Here is a 19,450-nt window from a genome sequence, read left to right on the forward strand (position 1 = left end):
TTCAAAGTTATGTTAGTTACTTCTGAGTTTGGGAAAGATTAAGGATCTTCCCAGGAAATACTCAAAATTAGTAGGGTACTCCTGTCTCTCAAAACACAGACTGGGGAGTGGGACCTCACAGGGGCCAAATGAAACCGCGAGAGAACCAGTTCAATGATCAGATTTCCTCAAATGCCTGAGAACTTAGAGTAGTTCATCTGGTTCCAATGCTGTCACAGCATCTAAGATACAGTAAAAGGAGTTGCACAATCTCCCGTTTTCCGAAGAAGTCTAGCAGTACAGTGGGGCTCCACCAAATCGGCCCCCAGGAGGGCTGCTGCCAAGAAGGGTAGCAAACAGCTGGGGGAGGGGGGTGTCTTTTTGTGAGCAACTTCATTACCTCCAGGGGAACATGGGAACTGCAGAGCCTACACCTAAAGACGAAAAAGAAAAGAAAAAAAAAAAAAAAAAAAGACTTCCACGGGTAAAGGGGAAAAAAAAGAACCAGAGAACCTAGAAAAGGAAGCATTTTGCTAGTAGGAGGAGGGAGTAGAAGAGAGAAGTCAAGGTCTGCTTCCTAAGCGATTTTTCCCCCTTAGTCCTCACCCCGGCCAGGCCTTCGGGCTGCGTACTGTCCTTGGGCCGCTTCCAGGCCGGGACCCAGACCCTTCTGCAGTTCCCGACCCGGACACAGGGCCCCGCGGCCGAGGCGCCAGGAGAGGGTCCCCGGCGGCCTCCGCCCTCCGCGCCCCCCGCCCCCGCCCCCGCCCGTCGCGCCAAGCGCCGCCGCCCAGCTCGCGCTTCCTATTTTCGGAGCACACACCCTACAAGGAGCGGAGCGAGCAGGCCCGGCGGAGACCTGCCCCCGCGCGGCCTCGGGTGACTGACAGGGGCAGGCACTCGGGCGCCGCGAGGAGAAGGGAAGGAAGGGCAGCCGAGGGCAGCGGCCAAAGCCCTTCTCCGGCGACCAGACTCCGGGCCGATACAGCGGGGCTCTACTGGCTCCCCGAACGACTAGCTCCGCCGCCTCCGAGGCTCTTACCTTCTCTTCATCAGACAACTGCTCCTCCAGATCCGCCATTTTTCTTCTGGCGACAAACCGCGGTAGCGGCGGCGGCGGTAGCGGGCACCTGACTTCCCCCTTTCCGTGCGGTCCTCCTCGCTGCGCGCCCCCGCCAAGGGAGGGGCTCACAGCCCAGGCCGCCCGCGCACGCGCCCTGGGAGCCCCGCCTCCCTCCACCCGGCCCACGGGCCCGAAGGACGGCTGTGCGCGTGCGCGGGTGTCTCCGCGGCCGGGGACTGGGGGGGCGTTGCCTACCGCCGTCTGCTACGGGCTTGTCAGCATCCTGAGCTTAGAATTCTTTCCCCGCTGTTGGACCATATGGAGTCAGTCTGCGACGAGTACATTTTGAGCCCTTGATTATGTTCCCATCAAGTCCTGAACTCTGCCAGCTAAAATGTGAACAAGTGCACAAATAGCTTTTAAACACGTTTTTTTTTTAGTGACGAAAAAAATATTTGACGTTAAAATATGCGCTTACAACCCAGTATATAATTGGAAGATGTTCAGATATATTCATTAAAGAAATAACTGTTGGTCCTTTATTTTGTGTGTGTGTGTGTGTGTGTGTGTGTGTGTGTGTGTGTGTGTGAGCGCACGCGCGCTCATTGGGGCGGGGGTGCGGGGTGGATGGCGGGTAATGCGGTCTCTGGAGATGTACAATGTTTAGCAAAACCCAAAGAAACCTCAGTCCTGAAGAAATTTGTTGCTTCTTCGTTAAACGAACGTAATACACAGTTATGTTAAACATAGATCCTACCCTTCTGAATAGGGAATGCCTGATTAAATATGGGAAAGCCCAGTAAAAAATTGAATTTCGGATAAACGATGAATATAACTTATAATATTACATATAATTTAAGTATTCTCCCATGAAACATTTGAGCAACATCAAAAAATTACTTATGTTTTCAAATTTTATTGGATGTCTGTCAATTTATTATCTACTTCTGAATCTTCAAGTTTGGAAAGCGATGAAGATATAGTCAAAGCTGTGTATTTAAACTGGATAGGAATTTTATAAAGTGCAGTTGCTGATTCAGTAGGTCTGGCATAGGGCTGCAGGCTCTGTATTCCTAACAAGCTCCCAGGTAATGTCAATGCTACCCATCGGGAGACCACAGATTGAGTAGCAATACCTTAGAGTTTAGATAGGAATTAATACTTTAATCATTATGTTGTACACCTAAAACTAACATAATGTTACAAGTCAATTATATCTCAATAAAAAAGTATATTCGATACAGACTGGGAGAAAATATTTGCAAATTATGCAACTGACAAGGGCTTAATTTCCAAAATATACAAACAGGGCATACAACTCAATAACAAGAAACCAAACAATCCAATCAAAAAATGAAATGTATGTCATTTCTGCAATGAAGACATGCACATGGCCAATAGGTACATAAAAAGATGCTCAACATCACTAATTATTAGAGAAATGCAAATCAAAACTACAGTGAGGTATAACTCACACTGGTCAGAATGGCCATCACTTGAAAGTCTACAAATAACAAATGCTAGAGAGGATGTGGGGAACAGGGAACACCCTACACTGTTAAAGGGAATGGAAATTGGTGCAGCAACTATGGAAAACAGTATGGAGGTCCCTCAAAAAATTAAAAATAGAGTTGCCATATGACCCAGCAATACCACTTGTGGGCATATATTCAGAGAAACCTCTAATTCAAAAAGATGCATGTACTCCAATGTTCATAGCATAATTATTTACAATAGCCAAGATATGGAAGCAAACTATATGTCCATTGACATATAAATGGATAAACCAGATGTGGTACATGTATACAATGGAATATTATGCAAACATAAAAGAGAATGAAATAGTGCCATCTGTGGCAACATAGATGGACCTAGAGATTATCATCGGAGGAAGCAATGGCACCCCACTCTTGCATGGAAACTCCCATGGATGGAGGAGCCTGGTGGGCTGCAGTCCATGGGGTCACGAAGAGTCGGACACCACTGAACGACTTCACTTTCACTTTTCACTTTCATGCACTGGAGAAGGAAATGGAAACCCACTCCAGTGTTCTTGCCTGGAAAGTCCCAGGGACGGGGGAGCCTGGTGGGCTGCCGTCTATGGGGTCACACAGAGTCGGATACGACTGAAGCAACTTAGCAGCAGCAGCAGCAGCAGAGATTATCATACCAAGTAAAGGAAGTCAGAAAGAGAAAGACAAATACCATATAATTTCAATCATATGTGGAATCTGGAATGCAAAAGTAAGAAGTCAAGAGATACCTGGAGTAACAGGCAAGTTTGGCCTTGGAGTACAAAGGAAGCAGGGCAAAGACTAACGGAGTTTTGCCAAAAGAACTCACTGGTCATAGCAAAAACCCACTTCCAACAACACAAGAGACAACTCTACACATGGACATCACCAGACGGTCAATACTGAAATCAGATGGATTATATTCTTTGTAGCTGAAGATGGAGAAGCTCTATACGATCAGAAAAAACAAGACCTGGAGCTAACTGTGTTTCAGATCATGAGCTCCTTATTGCAAAATTCAGACTTACACTGAAGAAAGTACAGAAGGCCAGTAGGCCATTCAGGTATGACCTAAATCAAATCCCTTATGATCGTACAGATCTGATAGAGTGTCTGAAGAACTCTGGATGGAGGTTCATAACATTGTACAGAAGGTGGTGACCAAAACCATCCCCAAGGAAAAGAAATGGAACAAGGCAAAATAGTTGTCTGAGGAGGCCTTACAAATAGCTGAGAAAAGAGAAGAGAAAGAAAACGGAGAAAGGAAAGATATATTCGTCTGAATGCAGAATTCCCAGTAATAGCAAGGAGAGATAAGAAAGCTTTCCTAAGTGAACAATGCAAAGAAATGGAGGGAAAAAATAGAATGGGAAGGACTAGCGATCTCTTCAAGAAATTAGAGATGCCAAGGGAACATTTCATGCAAAGATGGGCACAAAAAAGGACAGAAACGGTATGGACCTAACAGAAGCAAAAGATGTTAACAAGAGATGGCAAGAATACACAGAAGATCTGTTCAAAAAGGTCTTAATAACCCAGATAAACCCAGTGGTGTGGTCACTCACCTAGAGCCAGATGTTCTGGAGTGTGAAGTCAAGTAGGCCTTAGGAAGTATTACTATGAACAAAGGTAGTGGAGCTAATGGAATTCCAGCTGTGCTATTTCAAATCCTAAAAGATGATGCTGTTAAAGTACTGCATTCAACATGCCAGCAAATTTGGGAAACTCAGCAGTGGCCACAGGACTGGAAAAGGTCAGTTTTCACTCCAATCCCAAAGAAAGGCAATGCCAAAGAATGATCAAACTATTGCACAATTGAGCTCATTTCATATGCTAGCAAGGTAATGCTCAAAATCCTTCAAGCTAGGCTTCAACAGTATGTGAACAGAGAAATTCCAGATGTACAAGCTGGATTTAGAAAAGGAGAAGAACAGAGATCAAATTGCCAACATACATTTGATCACAGAAAAAGCAAAAGAATTCCAGAAAACCATTTACTTTTGCTTTGTTTACTACGCTAAAGCCTTTGACTGTATGGATCACAACAAACTGGAAAATTCTCAAAGAGATGGGAATACCAGACCACCTGATCTGCCTCCTGAGAAACCTGTATGCAGATCAAGTAGCAGCAGTTAGAATTGGACATGGAACAACACACTGGTTCAAAATTGGGAAAGGAGTATGTCAAAGCTGTATATTGTCACCCTGCTTATTTAACTAATATGCAGAGTATATCATGAGAAATGCTGGGCTGGATGATTTATAAGCTGGAATCAAGATTTCTAGGAGAAATATCAATAATCTCAGATGTGCTAAAAGCAAAGAGGAACTAAAGAGCCTCTTGATAAAAGTGAGAGAGGAAAGTGGAAAGCTGGCTTAAAACTCAACATTCAAAAAACTAAGATCATGGCATCTGGTCCCGTCACTACATGGCAAATAGACAGGGAGAAAAATGGAAACAGTGACAGCCTTTATTTTCTCAGGCTCCAAAATCACTGTGGATGGTGACTGCAGTCATTAAGTTAAAAGACGCCTGCTCTGTGAAAGAAAAGCTATGACAAACCTAAGACAGCATTTAAAAAGCAGAGACATCACTTTGTCGACAAAGATCTGTAGAGTCAAAGCTATGGTTTTTCTGTTCGTCACATATGGATGTAAGAGCTGGACCATAAAGAAGGCTGGAATTGATTCTTTCGAACTGTAGTGCTGGAGAAGACTCTTGAGAGTCCCTTGGACAGCAAGATCAAACCAGTCAATCCTAAAGGAAATCATCCTTGAATATTCTTTGGAAGGACTGACTGAAGTTGAAGCTCCATTACTCTGGCCACCTGATGTGAAGACTGGACTCAATGGGAAAGACTCTGGTGCTGAGGAAGACTGAGGGCAGAAGAGGGTGTTAGAGGATGTAATGGTCGGATGGCATCATTGACTTAATGGATATGAGTTTCAGCAAACTCTGGTAGATAGTGAAGGACTTGGAAGTGTAGTGTGCCACAGTCCATGGGGTCACAAAAAGTCGGACATGACTGAATGACTGAACAACAACAATGTGTGGAATCTAAACTATGACACAAATGAACTTATTAACAAAACAGAAACAAACTCACAGACAGAACAAACAAGGTTAGCAGGGGAAAAGGGGGGAAGGGATAAACTGGGCAATTGGGATTGACATATACACACTACTATATATAAAACTGGAGAAGGAAATGGCAACCCACTCCAGTATTCTTGCCTGGAGAATCCCATGGACAGAGGAGCCTGGCGGGCTACAGTCCACGGGGTCGCAAAGAGTCGGACACGACTGAGTGACTTCACTTCACTTCACTTTGTATATAAAATAGATAACTAATAATAGCTGCTGTATAGCACAGGGAACTCTACTCAGTACTCTGTAATGGCCTCTATGAGAAAAGAATCTAAAAAGAACACAACAGAGTGGATATATACATGATTGATTAACCTTGCTGTGGCTGCCGTCTACGGGGTCGCACAGAGTCGGACACAACTGAAGCGACTTAGTAGTAGTAGTAGTATACCTGAAACTAATGCAATATTGTAAATCAACTATGCTTCAACAACAACAACAACAAAAAAAAACTTATGGTTACGAAAGGGAAAGTGGTGGGGGAGGAATAAATTAGGAGTTTGGGATTAGTAGATAGATACAAATCACTTTATATAAAATAAATAAGCAAAAAGGTCTTACTGAATAGCACAGGAACTATATTCAATATCCTATAACAAACCATAATGGAAAAGAATATATATATATATATATATATATACAGTGTGTGTGTCTGTGTGTGTAACTGAATCACTTCACAATACACCAGAAACTAACGCAACATAGTAAATCAACTATACTTCAATTTTTAAAAGCATATTTTAAAAAAGACATTATTGAGTAGAAAATGAGACACTTGGCAACTTTTGAAGTGACATCATCACTACGTCTAGCAAGACGAATTTGACAGCTGCATGTAAATGACACGTGAGAATACCTTAAAGAGCTAAAATAATTTTTCCTATGTAAAACTTAATTGTTAAGTAATTTACTGGGGGCTTCCCTGGTGGCTCAGCAGGTAAAGAATCTGCCTGCAATGCAGGAGTCGTAGAAGACGTCGGTTCGACCCCTGGGTGGGGAAGATTCCCTGGAGGAGGGCGTGACAACCCACTCCAGTAATCTTGCCTGGAGAATCCCATGGACTGAGAATCCCATGGACTGGTGGGCTACAGTCCATAGGGTCGCAAAAAGTCAGACATGACCGAAGCAACTGAGCATGCATGCACACACAATTTACTGAATGGTCATGGTGTGCCAGTCATCGTTTCTTGCGGATGGAAAGCAAACAGAAGGTGTGCTACTAAAAAGCTCATAGTTCATTTGGGGAGAGAACAGGAAGGGAAACCTTGCTGACACATGCAGGGAAGAGCAGGTGCCCTGTTGAGGGTAAATGGTGAAGAGAAGACACGGTAAAGGATATACCATACAGTTTGATCAAGGACTTAGTGGATGTAAATAAAGAATATGTTTACTTCTTACAATTTACAAATAATTTCTTCACGATTTCTCACTGCAGCCCCCTGAAGGAAGGCATGTATCAGCATTACACTCCATTTTACAGGAGAAAAAAACAGAAAAAATACTTGCCCAAGGTTGCACCTAAGTGACTAAATTGAGATTAGATTCTAACATCATAGTATGTCTCCCACGTTCTTTCCACCTTGAGATCCTTCTCCCTCTCTAAAGCTGAGGCACTCTCCATCAGATAAAACTTACCGAAGGTTGATTACTCTACCACCCTGGTATTCACCACAACCTGCTTCATCAACAGTATTTCTGTTTTATTCTTCTTCCTTTTTTTTTGGTTTCTGTTCATTCAGCAACACCTAACATCAATAATTTGTCAGGTACTCAGTAAGTGTGTTGCTTGACTAATTGGCTGCTCTTTTCTTCTGGAAACCTCTCCCAAATCTGGTACTGTTTTGTAATAATTTGAGTCAGACTATGTTTATAATCACCCTGGAGGAGGGCATGGCAATCCACTCCACTGTTCTTGGCTGGAGAATCCTATGGACAGAGGAGCCTGGTGGGCTATAGTCCACAGGGTCACAAAGAGTCAGACATGACTGAAGTGACTTAGCACACACACACGCATGTTGATAATTGTAACCTCAGTGATACTCTAAATGCAGTTCCCGATAGTGACACAACCAGCAGTTATGTATAGTTTCTGATAATTCTTTCAAAAACCTCCTATTATCACCCACTTGATACAATTAAAAGTAATTATAAAATTTATCAGTTCAGTTCAGTTCAGTCGCTCAGTCATGTCTGACTCTTTGTGACCCCATGAACTGCAGCACGCCAGGCCTCCCTGTCCATCACCAACTCCTGGAGTTCACTTAAACTCATGTCCATCGAGTCGGTGATGCCATCCAGCCATCTCATCCTCTGTCATCCCCTTCTCCTCTTGCCCCCAATCCCTCCCAGCATCAGAGTCTTTTCCAATGAGTCAACTCTTCGCATCAGGTGGCCAGAGTACTGGAGTTTCAGCTTTAGCATCATTCCTTCCAAAGAACACCCAGGACTGATCTCCTTTAGAATGGACTGGTTGGACTCTCCTTGAGAGTCTCCAAGGGACTCTCAAGAGTCTTCTCCAACACCACAGTTCAAAAGCATCAATTCTTTGGCTCTCAGCTTTCTTCGCAGTCCAACTCTCACATCCATACATGACCACAGGAAAAACCATAGCCTTGACTAGACGGACCTTTGTTGGCAAAGTAATGTCTCTGCTTTCGAATATGCTATCTAGGTTGGTCATAACTTTCCTTCCAAGGAGTAAGCATCTTTTAATTTCATGGCTGCAATCACTATCTGCAGTGATTTTGGAGCCCCCCAAAATAAAGTCTGACACTGTTTCCACTGTTTCCCCATCTATTTCCCATGAAGTGATGGGACCAGATGCCATGATCTTCATTTTCTGAGTGTTGAGCTTTAAGCCAACTTTTTCAGTCTCCTCTTTCACTTTCATCAAGAGGCTTTTTAGTTCCTCTTCACTTTCTGCCAGAAGAGTGGTGTCATCTGCATATCTGAGGTTATTGATTTGCAGTTAAGCCGTGGAAGAAAGTATTCATTTTGAACTGCTAAATACTTGCACCAGATACAGACTCATGTAACACCACAATTGGGCTTCCCTGGTGGCTCAGATGGTAAAGAATCTGCCAGCAATGCAAGAGACCTGAGTTTGATCCCTGGATCAGGAATTTCCCCTGGAAAAGGGAATGGCTACTCACCAGTATTCTTAGTTAATCTCTGCACTGAAAAACTAATATCCGTAGTTTAAAAATACGGCTTACCTCACTTCTGAGAAAAACTGCCAGTGTTAGTGTTATTTGGTTCTTAGTCTCTCATGATCAACACAACTAGTCTTAAATAATATCCTTTATGGCAGTAGAAAAATGTTAGAAATCATGTATATTTTCAAAGTAATTACTTTCTAAGTCAAACAGTTGTCTAAACTATTGGTTACTTGTAGTTTAGTTGTCTAAACTGTTGGTTACTTTAATATTTGAAAGGGGAAGCATCAGTGTTGTCTGACTGTTTGTGACCTCATGGACTCAAGCCCCCCAGGCTCCTCTGTCCATGGGACTCTCCAGGCAAGAATAGTGGAGTGGGTTGGCATTTCCTACTCCAAGGGATCTTCCCAACCCAGGTATTGAACCCAGGTCTCCTGCTTTGCAGGCAGATTCTTTCCAGTCTGAGGCATCAGGGAAGTCCACTTTAGTATTTAGAAAATACTAAAGTTTTTATTTATTTACATCTACTTAATTATTATTAAGATGTCAGATATATGGGAAAAAAAACAAACAAACAGATTTTACCCCTTCTAGATCCCATTCTATTTCTTCTTCCCATGGGTAAGCACTAACCTGAATCTAGTGTTCATCATTCCCATGCCTTTTTTTTTTTTCCCCAACACAGGACTGTTTCTTTTTTATCTTTTTAATCCACTTAATATGGTAGATAATTCAAACAGTATTTATGGATCAAATGAATAAGTCTGATTTCTTGCATGATTTTGAAAACAACATGAATAAAGAATGTTAGACTAATTTCTCACTTAAAAAATTTCTCTGATTTGGCAAGTTTAAATTATGGGGCATGAGTAAAAATTAAGTCAGACTCTTGACCTGGAGAATGAAGCAACACAATGAATAGATTTGCTATTAGCAAGTAAAAGCATAGGTCCAACATGTTTGATTTTTTTTCCCTTAATGTCTGGTAATATTTTTAACCCTTATTTGGACTCAGTAATAGCAGAATAACAGTATAGCAGAGAAAAAAGCTTGTCATTTGTGTTTCCTCAAGTCACACCAACCTACAATAATATTGTACTCTGTGGTAGTGGTGGTTTAGTCATGTCCAACTCTTGTGACCCCAAGGACTGTAGCCCGGCAAGCTCCTCTGTTCATGGGATTTCCCAGGCATGATTACTGGAGTAGTTTTCCATTTCCTTCTCTAGGGGATCTTTCCAATCCAGGGACGAACTCGTGTCTCCTGCATTGCAGTAGATTGTTTATGAACTGAGCCACCAGGGAAGCCTCCAAAGAACTGCAGGAGTACTAGCCCAAAGTCCTGGTTCTTCGGAGGTGCCACAGTGGTTCATGCCTATTCAGAAATATTTACAGTGAGGTCTTCCTCTGTCGTTTGACAATGGCCGTTATCATCTCTGCTGCTCTCTATCTCATCAGAACTCTCCAGTTGCTGCAGCTCGGGCATCTTTCCTGATGTTGCCGCATGGGACAGATGGCTCAGTGTTCACGTCCCCTGGCTTTCTTCTCCTGTGACTTTAGCTGCATCCATTGCAGGTGGGTGTTATGATGATCCCAGCCACTGCCACAGGCTGTGGGGCAGTCAGCTTTCTGCACTTCTGTCTGGTGAGCTACTTCTGATGGCTGGAGTTGTGGCAGACATTGGAAGTACCCCTCGGATCACTTTGACTATCTCTATGCTCCAGCGTTTCTTCACCTCTACTTCACAGAACCTAACTCTCTCTGGAGGATGGCTCTTGGGCTACCATGGCTGCGGTGAAGCAGTTCTCAACCAATGGCTGTCAGATGATGGCGTATGAAAACCCAGCTCCCGAGCCTCAGGTCAGAACTTCTCTGAGGTATAATTTACAATCCAGATTCCTCCTGAAGGAGAAAACCCATCTCAACTTGCCTTTCCTGCCTTTCCTGGGAGTGACTGAGGTATTATGGAAAGCTTTCTGATTAGGAATAGTTCAGTTCGGTTCAGTTCAGTCGCTCAGTCGTGTCTGACTCTTTGCGACCCCATGAATTGCAGCACACCAGGCCTCCCTGTCCATCACCAACTCCCAGAGTTCACTCAGACTCACGTCCATTGAGTCCATGATGCCATCCAGCCATCTCATCCTCTGTCATCCCCTTCTCCTCCTGCCCCCAATCCCTCCCAGCATCAAAGTCTTTTCCAATGAGTCAACTCTTTGCATGAGGTGGCCAAAGTACTGGAGATTCAGTTTCAGCATCATTCCTTCCAAAGAAATCCCAGAGCTGATCTCCTTCAGAATGGACTGGTTGGATCTCCTTGCAGTCCAAGGGACTCTCGAGAGTCTTCTCCAACACCACAGTTCAAAAGCATCAATTCTTCGGTGCTCAGCCTTCTTCACAGTCCAACTCTCACATCCATACATGACCACTGGAAAAACCATAGCCTTGACTAGATGAACCTTAGTCAGCAAAGTAATGTCTCTGCTTTGGAATATGCTATCTAGGTTGATCATAACTTTTCTTCCAAGCAGTAAGCGTCTTTTAATGTCTTGGCTGCAGTCACCATCTGCAGTGATTTTGGAGACCCCAAAATAAAGTCTGACACTGTTTCCACTGTTGGAGAACAGCAATAGAATAGAAGATAGGTTTTGCACACAAGAGCACTTTGGAGCTCAAGACTGAGGGGTGGGAGGCCAGTTATCAAACTTAGAGTACCTCACCAAGGTTGGAAATGCTTGAATATGAACCCCAAAATATTGATTTGGAAAGACTTTAGTTGATTCTTGCCTCAGTAAGATTAGCCCTGGTAATACAGTAGAGCTAATTTTGCAGGTGACTTTAAATATGGAGAGAAATAGAGCAAAGCCAGGAACTCACCTGACTTGGGTCAGACACTGTGCAAAACAAAGGGGTGGAGTCAAGAGAGAATTTTATATTATAGAACATAATCTGTATCCTAAAGTAACTTACATTCTGGTTTTGAAAGCTAGACTTATAAAAATATGGGCCTACAATGCAATATGATGAGTGCAATATAACTGGCATGAATGAGAAATGTTTTCCTATAAGATTGGATGTAAAACATATTAAAGCAATGGATGAAAGGAGGAAATAGAGAATACTACTCTACTCTTTGTATTTCGTAATCTGCTACACTGCCTATCTCATGGCTAAAGTGTGAATATAGGCATATTACAATGTTAAGCTATTAATATTTATTTTTAATCTAAATCTTAATGCTTCCAGAGAAAATCTATACTCTAAAGATGTATACATGTGATTGCTTCTATGAGTTTATACTAACCACTTCTTAGACGAGTTGACTTATCTTAGAAGAGTTTCCTAATTTCACAATATTTGACAGAGTAGCCAAAGTAAGAGGTTAATGTATAGCAGAGTATATTAGAATAAGTAAACTACTCAGTACTGCTTTGAGTAGTATTGAAGAAAGGGATGGAAGAGTCATTTCTTTTTATAAGCAAGCTTCATATTTTCAGTGTAATATTTCTGTATTTAATTTTTAGGACAAATACCTCTGTGATTTCTGCCAATTAGTGAAATAATTCTAAGCCTCAATTTTATCACCTTTTAAAAGGGAAACAAAAGTGATATCTACCTCATTGTGTTTTGTGATAAAAATATGTATGTGCTGTACACTCTGTGCATGTTCAGTCGCTCAGTTGTGTCTGACTCTTTGTGACTCCAAGGACTATAGCCTACCAGGCTCCTCTGTCCATGGGATTTTTCAGACAAGGATATTGGGGTGGATTGCCATTTCCTCCTCCAGGGGATCTTCCCAACCCAGGGGCTGACCCCACATCTCCTGTGTCTTCTGCACTGCCAGGCAGATTCTTTACCACTGAGCCACCTGGGAAGCCCATTGCATACTTTATAAACATATAAATCATTGCTATTTGTAATTCATAGTCTGATGGAAATTGAATTGTATTCATTCATAGTCACTGTGATAAGCATAATAAATATCTAAAATATTGCCATGAATGTTTAGCTTTTCTTTTAAACAAAATATTAAAAAGATATTTCCCTCTGGACTTCCCTGGCAGTCCAGTGGTTAAGACTTTTCTTTCTAATGCAGGGGCTGCTGGTTTGATCACTGGTTGGGGAGCTAAAACCCAACATGTCTCACGGCCAAAAAACCAAAACATAATACAGAAGCAATATTGTAACAATAAAAACTTAAAAAATGGCCTACATAAAAAACATCTTTAAGAAAAGAAAAGGAAGAAAAAAAAGATATTTTCTTCAGTTTGCTTTGACATTGTCCTATCCTGTAATTTTTGTGGACAAAAAGGCCTTATGAACTATAAGAAAGAGTTTTGGTTTAGAATACCCATGTTTCAGCCCTGTTTTTTGGTTTTGGTTTTTTGTTTTGCAGTTAAAATTCCAGTGATCTCGTATGAATCTCTTAATATCTTCATCTAATTCAAAGATTTATTGTGAAACAGTGAAATAACGTGTAAAAGGTACTTTGAAAGATAAAAAGTGATGGATGAATATAAAGAATTATCATTAAAGTATATTATACCTTGTGACATGAGTAAACTGTTATTAATATTCTGGTCTTGTCTTTATTGTATTCAAGTCTAATAATGCATAAATTCTTAAAAACTTTTTTCACTATACTTCTATTGTATATCAGCACTTACTAGTTACTGGAGATGGAACGATGATCAAAACAGAAATGGTCCCTGACTTGATAGAACTTGAGAGGATCACCTCCACACTCAACCCTCAGGTTACAGTAGGCATTTTTACCTTGATGGCTCTCTCAACATGTCCCATTTCTTGAGGCGCACTGTGCTCCAATCTGGACATATGCCCCTCTTTTTCAAGTGCTTTTTGGTGTTTCCCTTTTTCCTTCTCCTGAAACTCCTTTAGTACTGTGTGTTGAATCTGTTAGACATCTGTGTCAGCTTTCTTATTTTCTATATCCAATAATTTTTCTTTTTTGATTTATTTTCATATTTGTAGAACATATCATCCAGAAGCTTCCTAAGCAAAGGGATATAGAAGTATAGACCACACGTGAGGTAAAATTTTACACCTGAAAACATCATTATCCTGACCCTCATGTTTGAGTGACAGTTTAATTCTATACAGAATTCTAGATTGAAATTCATTTTCATTCTGATTTTTGGAGGCATTGCTCCGCTGTCTCTAGATTTTTTTTTTCAGTTTATGATCTTTTCTTTGTGTTCAGTGTTCTGAAATTTCACAACAAAGTGACTTTTGTGGATCTATTTTATTCTGGCTTTGTGGGTCCTTTCAATCTGGAAAGTCATGTCCTTCAGTTCTGAGAAACTACTAAAATCATTTCATTGATGATTTTCATTCTTCTGCTTTCCCTGCAACTCCAGTTATCTGAATAGTCTACTTCCTGGATTGGTGTTCTGTTTTTGTTTAGTCTTATCTTTTCTTTTTAACCCTGCTTTTTCAAGTAACAGCCCTGACTAACCTGACTACCAGGTTTCTCTTTCATTTGTTATCAGTTCATGTTAACTAGTTTAGTTTTATTTTAGGAACATCTGATTGGGCTGTTCTGTAACGATCATCTTGTTTTGGTCAGAATCCCCAGAACAGACTCTTCTAATCTTCTGCCAGAGAGGAAAGGCCTGGTTTATAGTATTCCAGAAGCCAAGTAGAGGAAAAAGGCTGGGTGTTTTGCCATCCGGAAGTTCCTTTAATTCCTAATTTTGGCATAATATCTTAACCTTTAACTATGTTTGGTATCCACCAGTCCAGAATCCCTTTAACTTACCCTCTCCAGAGAATAAACCTTCAGACTTCTGCCAGGGTGGGGAAGGGGCAGTGGCTGAGCAATGTAGAGTAGGAGAGGGGATCCGAGGATCTACCTGATTCTTATATAGTCTTCAGCTAGTCCTTCCGATTTTCAGAAGGGCTTGGAGCTATCAAAGTCACGGACCCTTGAGGATTCTGTGGGTACAAATGAGGTTCGTTCTTGGTTTTTGCCATCACTAGTTTAGGCTTTGGCTTTTTGAGGTCCTTAAATCTGCTGCAATTGTCCCTATGCTTTCCAGCCTCAAAATTCCTGGCCTTTTATATCCTTTCCTTTTTTTCCTCCACATTGTTATATGTTTATTAATTTAAAAAATTTCTTTTAGTGAGGTTTTGTCAGGGAGGAAGAACTAGATAAATGTGTGAACTTTACCAACATACCTAGAACTTCCAATCCACTCACCACACTGCAGCTGGAAAGAGCATCTTGTTTTGATTGCAGGGTGTAATATCTTACCACATGAGGATATTATCCAGTTTTGTTTTTGATTTCTTTCTTAGTTTTGCAAAACACTGCATTTTGCAAAATACAAGTCTGTTAGAAGCAAGGTTTATAGTCTTCATTTTCTTATAGGTTTTGCTCCTCCCTCTTGCAATTTCACATTATCTGCCCAGTCCCTGAGCGGCAGAGTCATCTGCCTCTGCCTTGCGTGTTTTGACATCCCTAGTTCATGTCTTACCACAGTTCCCTCCTCTCAGCTTCACCACACTGGCTTTCTTTTGGTTCTTTGTAAGTTCCACAATTCCTCTTCTACTGGGCCTCTCTGCATGTATAACTTGCTCTTCTTATAACCTCCCGTTTTTTCTTTAATGATATCCTTCTTCAGATTTCTACTCAGTTGTTTTTTCTATCTTCGGGCCTTTCTGACGAGATAAAATCCCCCATCATAGGATCTCCTCGCACCGTGTAGCTATTTTACATTTCTCTGGATGCTATTTGTTGGTGCCCACTTTTCTCACCGAAATTATAAGATTGTGGAATAGGATCCAGGTCTGTCTTGCCTTCTATTGCATTTACAATGCCTAGCACAGAACATGGGTCAGAGTAGATACTCTGATTTATTGAATTATTGATTCAATAAAACTGATACCTTAAGAGTAAAGAGGAATGATAAGATAAGAACTGAGGAAGGAATCTCCAGGCCAAGAAAACACATGTTGGATACATTTGGTGGGTTTGAGGAACTCAAAGACAAGGGCTGTATGTCTAGAACCATGTAAACTAGGGGAAATGGTGCTGATTGAAGCTGGAGGGATGAACAAGGGCCAAATCACAGAGGGCTTTTTAAGCGATGAAAAAAACTTGTGGACTTTCTCTAAGGGCTATGAAAATTTTAGTAGGGGAGTTACCTACTCCAGATACTATGTGGAGCATGGGTTGGAAATGGCAAAAGTGGATGAGGGGAGGCAAGTTAAAAGGTTATTGTCCAAGTCCAGGAAAGACCTAAAGTCTTAGGGGGAAAAGGGGAAAAGGTAGTAAAGATGGAGAGATATACATCAAATGATATTTTGATGTACACATTTTTGATGATGTACATTTGATGATGGATTAAAGTTGGGGAGTAAAGAAAGAATTGTCAAAAGTGATACTGAGGTTTCTGGTCTGATCAACTAGGTGAACACAGGTACTATTCATTAAGATGGGAAAGATTATTTAGCCATATGCCTTCCCACCCTAGGTGTCTGAAAAAGCAAAAAAAAAAAAAAAAAAGAAAGCCAGAGGGGATGTAGTTGGAAGATAAGTGCCACTTACTGGTCTCCACTTTCCTGAGGGGTTTCTGGTTACACAAAGATTTTGCTCTGTCACACAATTCCGTTGGTTAATACTCTCTGAGTCTCCAGTTCAAGCTTGTAAGGAGTACCTGCCATCTCTTCTGGGGAAAAGATCTCATTCCATGTGGCCTCACTGTCTACTCTCAGGATGTTTTTTCTGGCCAGATAGCTGATAAACATTATTTCCGGGTGTGTCTGTGAAGTATTTCTGGAAGACATTAGCATTTGAATCAGTAGGATGAGTAAGAATCCCCCTTTCCAGTGAAGGCAGACATCACCTAATTCACTGAGGAATTGAACAGAACAAAAAGGTAAAAGAAGGGCAAATTCATTTTCTCTGATTAAGCCGAGACATCCATCTTTCTTCTGCCCTTAGACACTGGTGCTCCTGATCTTTGGGCATTCAGACTCAGAGACTTAATCATTGCCTCTCTTCCCCTTCTCAGGCATGCAGGCTGAACAACTACACCATCAGCTTTCGTGGTTCTCTGGCTTGCTCCTGGCAGATCAGCAGATTGAGACTTCTTGGCCTCCATAACCACAGAAACCAACTGGTATGATAAATAAAATAAATGGAATACATATATATATATATATATATATATATATATATATATAATATTTAGGAACCTAGGAACCCTATTATGATCACATCTAAAAATTTCCTTTCACTGATAAATGATAACAATGATTTTTATCTTGGATAATAATCAACTACACAGTCCCTTTCTGGTTAGCGGTGGCTTTTTAAAGTTACAGACAAGGCTTATTCTTCAAAATGTAGTAGTTTGCGTTTTATTTTATAGTACCATTCTATTAAAGTAATTCATACAATGAGTTTCCTGATTAAATTCAGTACTCGTGGGAGGTAAAGACTGCCCAAAGAATGTACAAAATTGCAAGGCACCTTTTAATCAAGTTAATCTTCTCTTACCCCTAGCCATCCTATCCTAGAACTAAAGAGAGCCCTTGAGGTTCACATTTACTTCTCTTGAGGAGATGATGATGACTGCAAAAGAAAGAAAAATGTACTTGAGTACTTACATAACTAGAGATGTGTAAACCCTGGAATGTTCCAATCTTCTACTTAAGCAAAATACTCAATTTATTAGTTAATTTTTAGTGACGTAAGACTTTGCCAACAAAGGTCCATCTAATCAAGGCTATGGTTTTTTCAGTAGTCATGTATGGATGTGAGAGTTGGACCATAAAGAAAGCTGAGCACAGAAGAATTGATGCTTTTGAACTGTGGTGTTGGAGAAGACTCTTGAGAGTCCCTTGGACTGCAAGGAGATCCAACCAGTCCATCCTAAAGGAGATCAGTCCTGGATGTTCATTGGAAGGACTGATGTTGAAGCTGAAACTCCAATACTTTGGCCACCTGATACGAAGAGCTGACTCATTGGAAAAGACGTTGATGCTGGGAGGGATTAGGGGCAGGAGGAGAAGGGGACAACAGAGGATGAGATGGCTGGATGGCATCACCGACTCAATGGACGTAAGTCTGAGTGAACTCCGGGAGTTGGTGATGGACGATAGGGAGACCTGGCGTGCTGCAGTTCATGGAGTTGCAAAGAGTCGGACACAACTGAGCGACTGAACTGAACTGAACTGAACTGACTGAAGTAAGACCATATTAAAAAGTTATGAAATTCATACTGATGCCAGACTAAACATTATAAATCAAGGCAATAGCTCCACTGAGGCTAACTATCTTGCAGTTTGGATGTGTAGTGGGTACTGATCCGGGGACTAAGCCAGTGGTTTGCCTGGACAGGCTTGGTAGAATTTACTGCAACTCAATTTTGTATGCAAATCAAGCAGGCAAACTCAGTAGATCTGAGATGGGAGCAAAAGATTGTGATTCAACCCTTCAGTTCAGTTCAGTTTAGTCGCTCAGTCGTGTCCGACTCTTTGTGACCCCATGAATCCCAGCATGCCAGGCCTCCCTGTTCATCACCAACTCCCGGAGTTCACTCAGACTCATGTCCGTCAAGTCAGTGATGCCATCCAGCCATCTCATCCTCTGTCATCCCCTTCTCCTCCTGCCCCCAATCCCTCCCAGCATCAGAGTCTTTTCCAATGAGTCAGCTCTTTGCATGAGGTGGCCAAAGTACTGGAGTTTCAGCTTCAGCATCATTCCTTCCAAAGACATCCCAGGGTTGATCTCCCTCAGAATGGACTGGTTGGATCTACTTGCAGTCCAAGGACTCTCAAGAGTCTTCTCCAACACCACAGTTCAAAAGCATCAATTCTTCGGCGCTCAGCCTTCTTCACAGTCCAACTCTCACATCCATACACGACTACTGGAAAAACCATAGCCTTGACTAGATGGACCTTAGTCAGCAAAGTAATGTCTCTGCTTTTGAATATGCTATCTAGGTTGGTCATAACTTCTCTTCCAAAAGAGTAAGCGTCTTTTAATGTCATGGCTGCAGTCACCATCTGCAGTGATTTTGGAGCCCCCCAAAATAAAGTCTGACAACTGTTTCCACTGTTTCCCCATTTATTTCCCATGTAGTGATGGGACTGGATGCCATGATCTTCGTTTTCTGAATGCTGAGCTTTAAGCCAACTGTTTCACTCTCCTCTTTCACTTTCATCAAGAGGCTTTTTAGTTCCTCTTCACTTTCTGCCATAAAGGTGGTGTCATCTGCATATCTGAGGTTATTGATATTTCTCCCGGCAATCTTGATTCCAGCTTGTGCTTCTTCCAGTCCAGTGTTTCTCATGATGTACTCTGCATATAAGTTAAATAAGCAGGGTGACAATATACAGCCTTGATGTACTCCTTTTCCTATTTGGAACCAGGCTGTTGTTCCATGTCCAGTTCTAACTGTTGGTTCCTGACCTGCATACAGATTTCTCAAGAGGCAGGTCAGGTGGTCTGGTATTCCCATCTCTCTCAGAATTTTCCACAGTTTATTGGGATCCACACAGTCAAAGGCTTTGGCATGGTCAATAAAGCAGAAATAGATGTTTTTCTGGAATTCTCTTGCTTTTTCCA

The 19,450-nt window shown here is 41.7% G+C and overlaps 1 protein-coding gene across 1 annotated transcript in view; it reads right to left on the reverse strand.

The window, feature by feature from the left end:
• CAPZA2 (capping actin protein of muscle Z-line subunit alpha 2) overlaps nt 1–1,139 on the reverse strand; it is a 57,381-nt gene extending 56,242 nt beyond the window's left edge. Inside the window, exon 1 of the mRNA XM_068972380.1 lies at nt 1,022–1,139. Within this exon, the coding sequence (XP_068828481.1) occupies nt 1,022–1,060 (39 nt within the window). The 5' untranslated portion in view covers nt 1,061–1,139. The remainder of the gene's footprint in view (nt 1–1,021) is intronic.
• Nucleotides 1,140–19,450: the final 18,311 nt, after the last annotated feature.

The sequence above is a fragment of the Capricornis sumatraensis genome, chromosome 5 (assembly GCF_032405125.1).
Source record: "Capricornis sumatraensis isolate serow.1 chromosome 5, serow.2, whole genome shotgun sequence".
In the NCBI taxonomy this organism is placed as follows: domain Eukaryota; kingdom Metazoa; phylum Chordata; class Mammalia; order Artiodactyla; family Bovidae; genus Capricornis; species Capricornis sumatraensis.